Source organism: Acanthisitta chloris, unplaced genomic scaffold (assembly GCF_000695815.1).
Source record: "Acanthisitta chloris isolate BGI_N310 unplaced genomic scaffold, ASM69581v1 scaffold8389, whole genome shotgun sequence".
NCBI classification, from domain to species: domain Eukaryota; kingdom Metazoa; phylum Chordata; class Aves; order Passeriformes; family Acanthisittidae; genus Acanthisitta; species Acanthisitta chloris.
In genome coordinates this window covers 25,850-38,186 of record NW_008691008.1, presented here as the reverse complement: position 1 = coordinate 38,186, position 12,337 = coordinate 25,850, and the positions used below count along the sequence as shown (strand labels likewise).

General features: G+C 40.6%; 1 protein-coding gene across 1 annotated transcript in view; it reads right to left on the bottom strand.

Moving 5' to 3' along the window:
• LRBA (LPS-responsive vesicle trafficking, beach and anchor containing) overlaps window positions 1-12,337 on the bottom strand; it is a 142,111-nt gene that overhangs the window by 107,288 nt on the left and 22,486 nt on the right. The window contains exons 19-22 of the mRNA XM_009082076.1: window positions 10,772-10,895; window positions 10,365-10,557; window positions 1,177-2,202; window positions 1-176 (exon numbers count right to left, since the gene is read on the bottom strand). Coding sequence (XP_009080324.1) covers window positions 1-176; window positions 1,177-2,202; window positions 10,365-10,557; window positions 10,772-10,895 — 1,519 coding nt within the window. The remainder of the gene's footprint in view (window positions 177-1,176; window positions 2,203-10,364; window positions 10,558-10,771; window positions 10,896-12,337) is intronic.

Genomic DNA, 12,337 nt, shown 5'->3' with positions numbered 1-12,337 from the left:
CTTCTCCACATCTGAATGTCTGTCTCTATGGAGAAGAGCAGGTCTGTGAGCAGGCGCTGGTGCATCAGGGACCACCTGAACTCAGGAATACGGAACACAGTTGACCTCGTGTCTCGTCTCTGCCCATCCGAGGCAGCAGCTAACTCCTGTCCTGAAGAAACTTGCTGCCTTGAGGTCTGAATGCACAGTTTGCAGACAAAATAAAACAAAAAACACACTCTATTAGTTTCCATGCCATACAATGAAATGCATTTCATAGACTTGAGATTTCTAGGTATTCGGCAAGTTTAGACTGTGTACATGGCTACAGATAAAACTAAAACTATCACACAGATGCTATTGATGGAGATACCAAGTCTACAAACTAGACTACAGCTGCACTACCACACCTCAGTCTAGGCATCCACAAGCAGCAGCCCAACCTTACCCCAGGGAGAGAGTATGTTGCTGCAGGCAGTGATTTTCCTCCTTTAAGGAAGAATGGTGCAGAATGAAGAGCATCCATTAGGAGGGATCTCTGCAGAAGGGAAGTACTCAGATACATGACTCTTTAACCAGGAGAAGCTGAGTTAGAAAATAAAGACTAGAGCGGTGGAGCATGGCAGCACATAACAGCAGCTCAGTTTTAAATCATTCCTGCACAGAACAGGTAGGATGATGGGAGGGAGTGACAATCCTGTCGAAGTTTTAGAGTTTAAAATTTTTATTTTCACAAGTTCCATCAGGATATGAAGGAAAAGTTTTGCTACTTTTACTGCACATATAATGTTCATTTCTCAATAACTGTAAGAGTTAAGAGACCAGACTGAAAGAGCCAAAGGGAGGGTAAAGAAGCAGATGACATTCTAGATAAAATCCTCCCAGAACATAGAAACGTTTCTTTCAAGTCTTCATACTTAAGAACAGAACTACCAACACAGCGGAAGTATCCATGGGGCCCAATACTCAGTGTCCACAAGTGGATATACCAAAAGTAAATCCTTTGACACTTCTCAGGACACAAATTATTAAGCATTATGGCTATTTTAATCCAGGGTTAAAAGCATTCTATACATAAAACTCACAACACACACAGAGTAAAATCCCCAAAATGTGTATGTGCACATTTTTTCCAAAACTTCCTAAGAACTTCTCTTGATTTTTAAGCTAGACAGATGAAAGACAGGCAGGATTTACCTCAGGTATGGATCTGGGGGGCACAGCTGCTTCCAGACACGCGTTAGCTTTCAGTTCCAGTCTTTTTGTATCTGATGCAACACTAGAAACATCAAGCTTGGCAATTCTTCTGTCAGAGGCTCCAGCAGGCTCTGGAACGTGGGCATTTGCATTTTCCACAGTTGCTTTAGTTTCACTAACAGGAGTATTTTCTTCCTTCAGCTTCTTTTTCCCTTCTGAGGGTGGTTGAGTCACTACTTCTGGAACTGCAGAACTCACTGTCTCTGGTGAAGTCAGTTCTTGTTTTTTCCCATCCATACCTTCAGCATCTTTGGGTTTTGAAGGCTCAGATTCAGGTTCCTTCTCTGGTGTTTCTTCCGGCTTTGTCACTTCACTTTCATTGGAGCTACATACCTTGCTTGTTTCCACAAACTCTCCTGAGGGTAAAGTCATACTACTTTCATCTTTCAAATCAACAAAGTCATCTTCATCTTCCACCTCTACTGCTGATTTTTCTAGTCTTTCTGAACTTGCAGGAGTTTCCCCTTCCGAAGCAGTTTGCACGGCTAAAGAAGCAGCAGTGACAGCAACTGGTTCTTCCCCAAGCTTGTCAGCTTGGTTAGAATCTTCAATTGCTTCAGCTATCCCAGTACTGATTTCTGAAGCACTAGGCTTGACTGGTTCGGGTTCTGGAGAAAATTCCACACAAGGCACTGCATTTAGGCTCTGTGTAGTGTCCCTATCGTCCCCCTCTAACTCCTCCCTATGATTAGACACTGATTGAGTTTGTTGGTCACCATCTGATGAGTTATCTGTCTCTTTTTTTCCAGTTCTGCACTCTGTATCCCCACCAGGAATGCAGGAAGGAGCAGCAGCATCTTCTTTTAACTCCAAAGATTGTTGCTTTCTCTTAGTTTCAGCTTCTTTGCTAACTCCAGAGACTGTTCTAATTGGAGCTGAAGAACATACTCCACTCCCTTCAACTCCTTTCTCTTGGTACTCCCTGTACATTTCTGAAAGACTCTCCTTGTGCATCTCAAAAGTTACCTAAGAGAACAGAGTTGAAAGGGCATGAAAAATTATGTATTAACAACTGTTTTCTCCGAAAAAAAAGAAACAGAAGGAAAAAAAAACAAAGCCAAAGGCAATGCACAAACTACAAATTTCTATCACAAATTTATATTGGACATTGTTCCCATGATAAAAAATAATTTCTTGTTGGAGATCAGTTCAGCTGAGAGCTGATGTTTCTTAAGTGTGTCTGTTACTCCTGGCTAAAAGAAAGGGAAAACAAAAGTAACACCAATGTAAAATAAAACAGAAACTAGACTGATCCTAAGGATATGCTAAGCATAACATCCAGAGAATGAGTAGACTGGAGACAGCTCAAATTTTTTGTGAGGGGAAACACTGACAAGCAGTAAATCTTTCACATCATTTCAGCACCTTTGGTATGCTCAAAAATCCACAAAGATAAATAAACTTTTGAAAAGCTTACATGAAAAAAAAACACAATTCCACAAAGTCAGAGCAGAGAGAAGCATATAACAAAGCCAAAATCCTACAGATCCCAAATGATACATAAAATTCTCCAGAGGATGTTTCCTCTGGTGAATGTTATTCACCCAAAGGCACATGAAAACAGCTATACAACCTGATCAAAGTGAAAAGATTTTTCTACAGATCAGCTGAAAATATTGTTTCTAGGTATATTAAAAGAATTCCCAGATGGAAAAACTATTTCTATACACACTGATAAAACTCATTTGCCAAAATAAATAGCTGTGTGTTAAAAGAAAATCTCACTAGACTAACTGAAGTTTTTATTGCACTGTTATTCAATTTAGTTTATCCATACCTTTCTACTTAGGATTTAGATTTATCTTCCATAACATGTTTATCTATCCGTAAGCTTAGTTCTCAAAATTTTCCCAACATAAGTTTCAGCTGAGGGTTTTATTTTTTAAAAACACTTTCTCTCTATCATACCCATTTTCCATAGACAAAGCAGAACAGTAGGTTCTACTAAATGTCTGAATGCACATTTTCTTACTCTGTTGGTACTCCCAGTTTTTTTCCTGTGAGGGTGGTGATGGCCCAGGTCAGGTTGCCCAGGGAGGCTGTGGCTGCCCCAGCCCTGGCAGTGTTCAAGGCCAGCAGGTTGGCTGAGCCTTGAGCAACCTGCTCTGGTGGGAGGTGTCCCTGCCCAGGGCAGGGGGTGGGGCTGGGTGAGCTCTAAGCTCCATTACAGCCCTTAAATTCTAAGATTCTATTATTCTTTGATAAATAAAAAGCACTGTAGGAGCAGTGCACTACTCTAACACATGATCTGAATAATATTATTTGTCCAAGATGATTTGAAACTTCTAGAAATAGAACTGTGATATTTTACTCATATTCTTTAAAAAAATGAAGTCTTCATACATTCATTTTCTATCAGTTATGCACAAAAAGAAGAGCGTGAATTATTACAAATGTTCATCCATCTGCCATAATGGATTTATAAAATCATAGACTCCTAGAATTTTAGGGGTTGGAATGGAGCTTAGAGATGATCCAGCCCCAACCCCTGCCCTGGGCAGGGACACCTCCCACCACAGCAGGTTGCTCAAGGCTCAGCCAACCTGGCTGTGAACACTGCCAGGCTTGGGGCAGCCACAGCCTCCCTGGGCAACCTGGCACAGGGTCTCACCACCCCCACAGGGAAAACTTCTGCCTAACATCTCACCTCAATTTCCCTCCTTCAATTTGTGCCCATTGCCCCTTGTCCTGTCCCTGCAGCTCCTAACACAGATCCCTCTGCAGCTTCCCTGGAGCCCCTTCAGCTCCTGGAAGGTGCTCTGAGGTCTCCACACAACCTTCTCTTCACCAGGCTGAAATATTTGATTATAGGTTGCTGCTAGAAAGAGCATGTGGGAGAGAAGCTGTAAGGAAAGAAGCACTGGTAACGAAAATTATGCAGTACTGGGCTACAGGAGAACTTCACTCCCCTCCAAGAAAACAAGCTCCACTTAAGAAGAAAAACCATTTCTACTCTGACCATAAACACCAGCAAGAATTCATGTCACAATATATTAAATAGTGTCCTTCAAACACAAAACAAATTAAAATGCCAATGCACAGAATTAGGCAGACTACCTGAAACAGCACTTTCCTAACATGAGTTTTGAGTTAGGGGGGTTCTTATTTGCATCAAAAATAATGCACATTTAACAGCTAGTGCTTTGTAAAACCTAGCTTTTTAAGAAGCCCCTATAAACAATTCTGAACACAACATTAATCCATCATTTGGCTTGACAGGAAACCAAGAAATAGTGGTAGTGCATTGGAGGCACTGGACAATTCTTCCCCCACACCTCTGGGGCAGGACATGGTGTTCATGAAGCACATGAGCTCCCAAAGCCAAACAACACACAACCCAAAGAAAACACCCAACGTTAAGAAAATCAATATCCACAGAGATGCAAAATGAAGTAGAAATTATGATTACTAAGGACAAGTAGACAAACAAGAGTATATAAGGGTATTAAACATTAGGATCAACTCTTAGCTTGAAGAACCTTAACTGCACATAAGTAATTTTTTTCTTTTCCTTAAGGCATTTGCAACTGTAAAGCTGATAGTACAAAATTAATTACTAGAAATTGTTCTAAATTAGCGAGCTAAAAGGCCAATCATTAATCTTCACCATCATTTGATGGCTAATCCATAGCTGTCTGCAATGCTTGGAATGCATCTCTACGCACTACTAGTTAAAGGCACTTGTGAGCTAATAACTGCAACATTTGCCTCTGCCATTAGTTTCAGCTTAATTTGACATCCAACATTAACTAATTGCCAAGGAGAAAAATTAGCATACAGCAATGAGAAAGGGTAAGATGATTGACAATAGCATTAAGGAACATAGAGAAAACATTTTAACTATATGTTAAGATTTTGCCCTTTTTTTTTTTGCATTATCAGGTAGGGAATTGTGTAGAATAGAGAGAGGAATCATAGAATCTTAGAATTTTAGGGGTTGAAATGGAGCTTAGAGATCATCCAGCCCCAACCCCTGCCCTGGGCAGGGACACCTCCTACCAGAGCAGGTTGCTCAAAGGCTTCATCCATCCTCTTAGCAACTTCATGGCACTTCTCTAGACTTGCTCCAACAGTTCCATGTCCTTCTTATGTCGAGGACACCAAAACTGCACACAGTATTCCAGGTGGGTCTCACCAGAGTAGAGGGGAAAAATCACCTCAATTGAAAACCAAAAACCTGCAGCAGCACAACGACCCTCTTGGCTTCCCCTCAGGGCGATAGACACTTTGCAGAGGACTGGAGAACATTTGATGCCTTTAAAATGCCCTGAAGATCTCTCTATAGGAGACCCTAGTGCCTTCAAGAGAGGGAGAGAAACCAGACAAAATGGTCCTCGGGAACTTATCTGAATGCCAATGGGATTTGGACTCCAGATTCTGAGGCCTCTGAACTTCTAAAACTCCTGAGCCACATTCACATCTCTGCAAATTACTTTTTTAATTGCCATCATACATTAACTCCTCTACCACCTAATCATTGCTGCTTTTGGCAGTTCTCCCTCATCAGACAGCAATGAAAATCTGGCAAATGCACGTGTAAATGCTCTGGGTTGGTTTTTTTAACCCTTCTTAAACTAAAGGAGCAGGGCAGAAAAGAATGTACAAGTTTACATAACACTCACAATGTTTATTACAACTGCACTTCTTTAGACTGCAAACTAACAATGATTTAGGAATACATTGTACACTAACATTTTATAGTTATACATCTTATTCATCAAAATTTTTTTATGATCATGATCAAAATTTTTCCACTTAGCAACAGCTCTGCAGCTTACACATAGCAACATTTCTGAGTCTTACTCAAGAACAATTTCTTGAGCTACTACACAAAAATCAGAATTCACCCAAAGATATTCTCTTTAACAGAATCACATGGTAACATGAAGCAACTTTTAAGCAGCAGAATCTATTTCGGGCCAAAAATAAGCAAATGTTAGTCTTCCCAGTAGTTTAAAGCATTCAGATAATTTAGGAGTGTTCTACACTGTGCAAATCATTGTATTTCGAAGCCTTGGGGAAGCTGAAAGGTTAAAAAGGCAGTTGTGCACCATTCTTTAATTGTTTCCTATGATCAACCCCAAAATCTTGAGTCCTTTTTCCAAAGTAACATGGCTACACAGATAAAATCCAAGGCCAACCAGCATGGTTGGAGTGTTTGAAAACTAGAAATTCTTAGATGCTTTCAGAAATTCAACCCTGGCTGGTTACAACAAACTGCACTTGTTATTTCATTTTTCTAATCATATTTCCCCTGAACTAGAAGCAACAGATTAAACACCTTTGTACACACTGTTTTAATACCTGGAAAGCATCAAAAAATACTATGGAAATGAGCAAAATCCATGAGTAATGTTAAGAAATTTGGCTTTAAAAAGGTTACACACACCACCTAAATTCTGAGTGCAAGGAAGCTAATGTGGTGCAATTATGCTGGAAAAGCCTCTGCTGCTTCTAAAAGGTTGTGCAGCTGTTGGAGGAGAGGGTTACAGTGACAAACAGCTTCCCTGCTACAGAGGTGGCAGGAAATCTATCAAACTGGACAATAAAATTGCAATTGAGTTTCTTTGGCTTTTTATAGCAGCTGCATGTATCTTGATGTGTAGCTCTGCAAAACCTATCCAATTCTGTAACACTAGTCCTTTATGTACAGGTTCTTTATCATAGGAGGGTGTTATAAATTAGTGGCAAGAATAGTGCAGAGGGTTGTAAAAAGGAAAAATAAGCAGTAACCCAATACAATTAGAGATGAAATAAGAAAAACACAAATTGGTTATTCTCTTAGCGATGTTAAGAAAATATTTTTGTTGCCATAATTCCCACATTACTCTGAAAGCATGTTGGAAATCAAAACCATGTGAGATGCACTTAGCATCGAACACTTTACCCACTGAGTTATGTCTACACTATGCTCTGTGTGAATCTCCATGAATCTCAACAGCAGCAGAACAGGATAGAGGAATGTTTCAAAGGAGTAAAATTAGAGGGATTAAAAATTCATTATAATGAGATATTAATATCTGTTTATAAGGACATCTTCAAGTGGTTACTAAGGTTTTACCACAAAGATCTTTTTTATGTTTATCCTAATTTATGTTTCTGTAATTAACTGAGAGTAATGAAATACCTCATAGAATCAGAGAATTTTAGGGGTTGGAATGGACCTTAGAGATCCTCCAGCCCCAACCCCTGCCCTGGGCAGGGACACCTCCCACCAGAGCAGGTTGCTCAAGGCTCAGCCAACCTGGCTGTGAACACTGCCAGGCTTGGGGCAGCCACAGCCTCCCTGGGCAACCTGGGACAGGGTCTCACCACCCTCACAGGGAAAACTTCTGCCTAACATCTCACCTCAATTTCCCTCCTTCAATTTGTGCCCATTGCCCCTTGTCCTGTCCCTGCAGCTCCTAACACAGATCCCTCTGCAGCTTCCCTGGAGCCCCTTCAGCTCCTGGAAGGTGCTCTGAGGTCTCCACACAATCTTCTCCTCTTCTAAAATCTAGCTTTATATGGTTAGTTGCATAAATTGTATTCATTCTTATTAAGTAGTTCAAACAGAAAATGCCTAGTAAGGTGAAATTTTTTGATCTTTATTGTTGCATCATCATTCATATCACTGTTATCAAGTTAGTTTCTGGGGTTTTCGCTTTTGTTGTTTTAATCATTTTCATTTAGGCTTCTGGAACTGGATAATATTAGTACTGATGTCCAAAAAAACTGAATTCCCTTATGAGTCCCTCAAAATCACCTCACCACACTGCCCCTAGCTCTGCCCACAGCCACACACTTCTACCCTCCTACTGTTCCTCTGAAGGAGGCTGGAAGGACAGACAGACCTTATATATCGACTGGAAATTCAACCAAGTTAGACTTGGGAAAACTTACAGGAAGCATTTTGCACAACCAAGGACTCCTTACCATGCCACCATGCCAGGAACCAAAAATGGGAAACACAAAGAATGAGGCAGGTCACCATCTCACTCACTATGGCATTGCACAAAACCAGTCTTTGAAATATACGTAAATAAACAAAACCCACATCACCTGCACCTCTATTTTTTGGTATTTTCTAAAACTGGGGGGTATTTTTCTTGACATTTCTTGACATCTCAATAAAATCTTGGGGTTTTCTCTATGAGCTCTAGACCATTGATTAGCCACATTAAGTCACTGAGGAGAATGACCAAAAATCCATAGAATCTTTTTGCCATAGATGCTGTTCAAATGACATTAATTATCTTATAGAAAGAGTCTAAGAATAGAACTACAGATTAGAAGATAACATGCTAGATAATTTTTCATTCAATACCCCAAAGGTCTGCATAAGGGAGATGGAAAGGTGCTGATCCTAAATTTACCTTTCCATCTGTCCCCAGGGACACTTCCCCAGCAATTCCAGGCAGTCACAAATGCTGTAAATTATGCCAGTTCCTATGCAAAGTACATTAGGGATCTTTATTCTGGCTCCAATTTGCCACTGTACAATCTGCTCCACCCACACCCTTTGCATGTAGGGGGAAAAAGAGGAAACTGGTTTTTCTGAAGACTTTAGAGCTGACTGACACAAGAGAATATTAAGAATGCTCCAGTAACTCAAATGGGATCTCTGGAGGGGTTCAAATTTGGCCCTAGGTGCTTTGGACATGAATTTCACTTAGCTAAATGACTGATAAATGAAATTATTTCACCCACTTTTATTATAGAGACTTTTACATTTGTCCCCTGTAGCCCAGTAATCCACTATCAAGTTAGGAATGCAACAGCTAGAGATGCAAAACAACAGTGCTCTTCCTGTCAGCAGAGACTGACGTGTTCTGAGGGGAAAAATTCATGCAAAATCAATGATCTCAGAGATGCTACAATTCCTTAGACTCCTGAAGTGATCTTCAGGACTCAGAGGTATCTTTTTCACACTGCCAAGTTGCACATACTTAGAAACAGATAATTTCTAATTTAATTTAAGTAAATATTTCTAATAACCAGAATAATGATGAGGCCCCATACTGGCCTCAATCTTTTGTTCAGAGTAAGGCAGAGCAGTTACCTTTTATAGTACTGTGCCTCAATGGAAGAGCCACTAATAACTCTTATGATATAATTCTGCTTCTAACAGCAACAAAAACCAGACAGAACAATAATAAAGGGTAATGGTCTCATTCATACTGCAAGGATCTGTGTTAGGAGCTGCAGTGACAGCACAAGGGGCAATGGGTGCAAACTGAATGAGAGAAAATTAGATTAGTTATCAGGAAGAAGTTTTCCCTATGAAGGTGGTGAGACACTGGCACAGGTTGCCTAGGGAGGCTGTCCAGCCCTGGCATGTTTCACAGCCGAGTTGGCTGAGCCTTGAGCAACCTGCTCTGGTGGGAGGTGTCCCTGCCCAGGGCAGGGGCTGGGTGATCTCTAATGTCCATTCCAACCCCTAAAATTCTATGATTCCATGATTTGCATTCTCACCCTGTGTTCCATGACAGCTTATCAGCTGAAGCATCTGTCTTAACTTTAGTTTCTTTGCTTTTTACTCATTTGTTTTGGGGCCGTTGGATGTCACTAGAAGGTATTTTTGCTTAGGAATAGATGTGGTGTGCCACCTGGTGTTACAAAAAAGCACAACCAGCCCTACAACCGTTCAGAAATTCTCTCAAATTTCATTATCTCATTCTTGGTTTCAGGATAAACTAATACCACTAGAATTCGAGGCAACAAGAGAAAAAATATTTGTGTTAAAACAACAAAATTAACATATAATTGTCATCTATCTCAAAGTTATGTGCAGAAGCAGATGATATTAAGAAGAGATTTTTTTACAGAGTGCTCAGGTATTGGAATGTGCTGCCCAGGGAGGTGGTGGATTCCCCATCCCTGGAGGTTTTCAAGCTGAGACTGGATGTGGCACTTAGTGCCATGGGCTAGTGACCATGGTAGGGTTGGACTCAGTCTTTGAGGTCTCTTCCAACCTGGTTGATTCTATGATTCTAAAACATGGCTTTCATTTCATTACTGACCTTCAAGACTGTCTCACTGTGTGATACTTTGGCTTCAAGACTATGTCACTGTAGGATACATCACTTGAAGGCTCTAAATCTAATCACACAGCACAACAATAGCTGCCAACTGTTTCAAACACTCACCTTGGAATGTGTGATTGACAGTGTATCCACCCAGACACGCCAGCCACCCCACTCGTACTTGATTGCATGGTAGAGCAGAATTCTGAAGATGGTATAGACCATCTCAGTTATCTTCTGCTCCTCAGAAGTCTTTGGATTAAAGCAGCAAAGGGAAAGCATCCACTCCTGCCAGACAGAGCACTGCAACAAACTCCTGCAGAAGACACACATGCAAAATCAAATTTTTAAGCAATGTACATCAGCTAAGTCAGGAATTCAACATGTGTTAAAAATTGCTACATGCAAATGCCTCTAATTTCACACACTGCAGACTCTACTAGAGCACAGAATTTGTTGACCAGAAGTGAATCTGTATTTCACTAGGTACTTCTGTTTTGGATGCCTGTGCACACAGCAAGCTCTCTCACCTCCTGTTTTCTCTGCTGTTATTGAACAGTTTAATCATATCTGACAGGAAGGCTCTCCGAACTTCCAGTGATTCTGGACACTGGGGAGAATTCCTTATCAGGGTTGCAATAACCTTCAGAATCTCTGGAAAACAGAAGTAACCAAATATTAGTATTAAGCAGAGCATAAAACACAAAGCAGCTTTCTATAGTGTTTGTACAAGAAAAGTGATGCTACATAAAGAAGTTTTATACTGAGAAAAAGTACAACACTGTTGGAGTAAAATGACTAAAACAAATCCCTTCTCCCAAGACTTCTCAAAACTAGTAACCATCAGGGGGATTTGCCTACATAGCTGAAGAAAATGGAATCCAACTTAAATGACTCTGAACTATTTGTGAATTATCAGGTTTAAGCAACACAACTGTTTACTGTATGACAACTGACAAGCTCTTAGTACCCATGAGAACCTTGTTTTGAAGAGAGTTCACATAAGACATACTTAGAAAACCAATATATCAGAAAAATGTGTAGACTTTGCTCTGCCTTAGTAATACTGATTTTTCAAATATGACCGATTCCAATTGTACTCAACTTTTGCTGTAAAAAAAAAAAAGTTTGAGAAAGGGGACAAAATGTTCCTGGATACAAAACTTCCTCTCTTATGATTACAATATTTTTCTATAGTTTTAGGAGACAGTCAGAATTGTGGGTACATTGCACTTTTAGCAGCAGTGGGGTGGTCACTGTTCTTGTTCCTTTGAAAAATGTTAACTTTGTAAATAAATGAGGGTACAATCTGAACAGTCACTGAGGTTGTTTCAGTTCATCTTGAACAACTTCTTCACAGAAACATTCCTTATCTGATAATATTAGCACTGATCTTTAATCATAAAATCATAGAATCAACCAGGTTGGAAGAGACATCAAAGATCACCGAGTCCAGGCCCACTGTGGTCACCAGACCATGGCACTAAGTGCCACATCCAGTCTCAGCTTGAAAACCTCCAGGGATGGTCAATCCACCACCTCCCTGGGCAGCACATTCCAATGCCTGAGCACTCTCTCTGTAAAAAAATCTCTTCCTAATCTTCAACCTAACCCTCCCCTGGCAGAGCTTGAGTCTGTGCCCTCTTGTCCTGCTGCTGGTTGCCTGGGAGAAGAGACCAACCCCCACCTGACTCCAACCTCCTGTCAGGGAGTTGCAGAGGGTGATAATTAGGTCTCCCTTGAGCCTCCTCTTCTCCAGGTAAGGTACTCCAGAAGTCACTTTTCCTACTAGAGCTATATAATGCCAGACTCATAACTCAGACTCCAAACAGTCTGTGCCAACCACAACACTGACTGCCAACCCCAAAACTGCAGAGAAATTAACAGAAATCTGCTCACATCTCTTACTTCATACAGATTTACCACAAGCCAAAGGGCATAATGAAATCAGATTTCTTTCCTATCTGCTTTGCTCTCCTTCCTCTTCCCTCACTTTCCACATGAAGCAAACCCACAACTGTGACCTACATTTTATGACAAAGCAGCTATGGGTTCAAACTGAAGGAGGGAAAGTCTAGGTTAGATGTGAGAAAAAG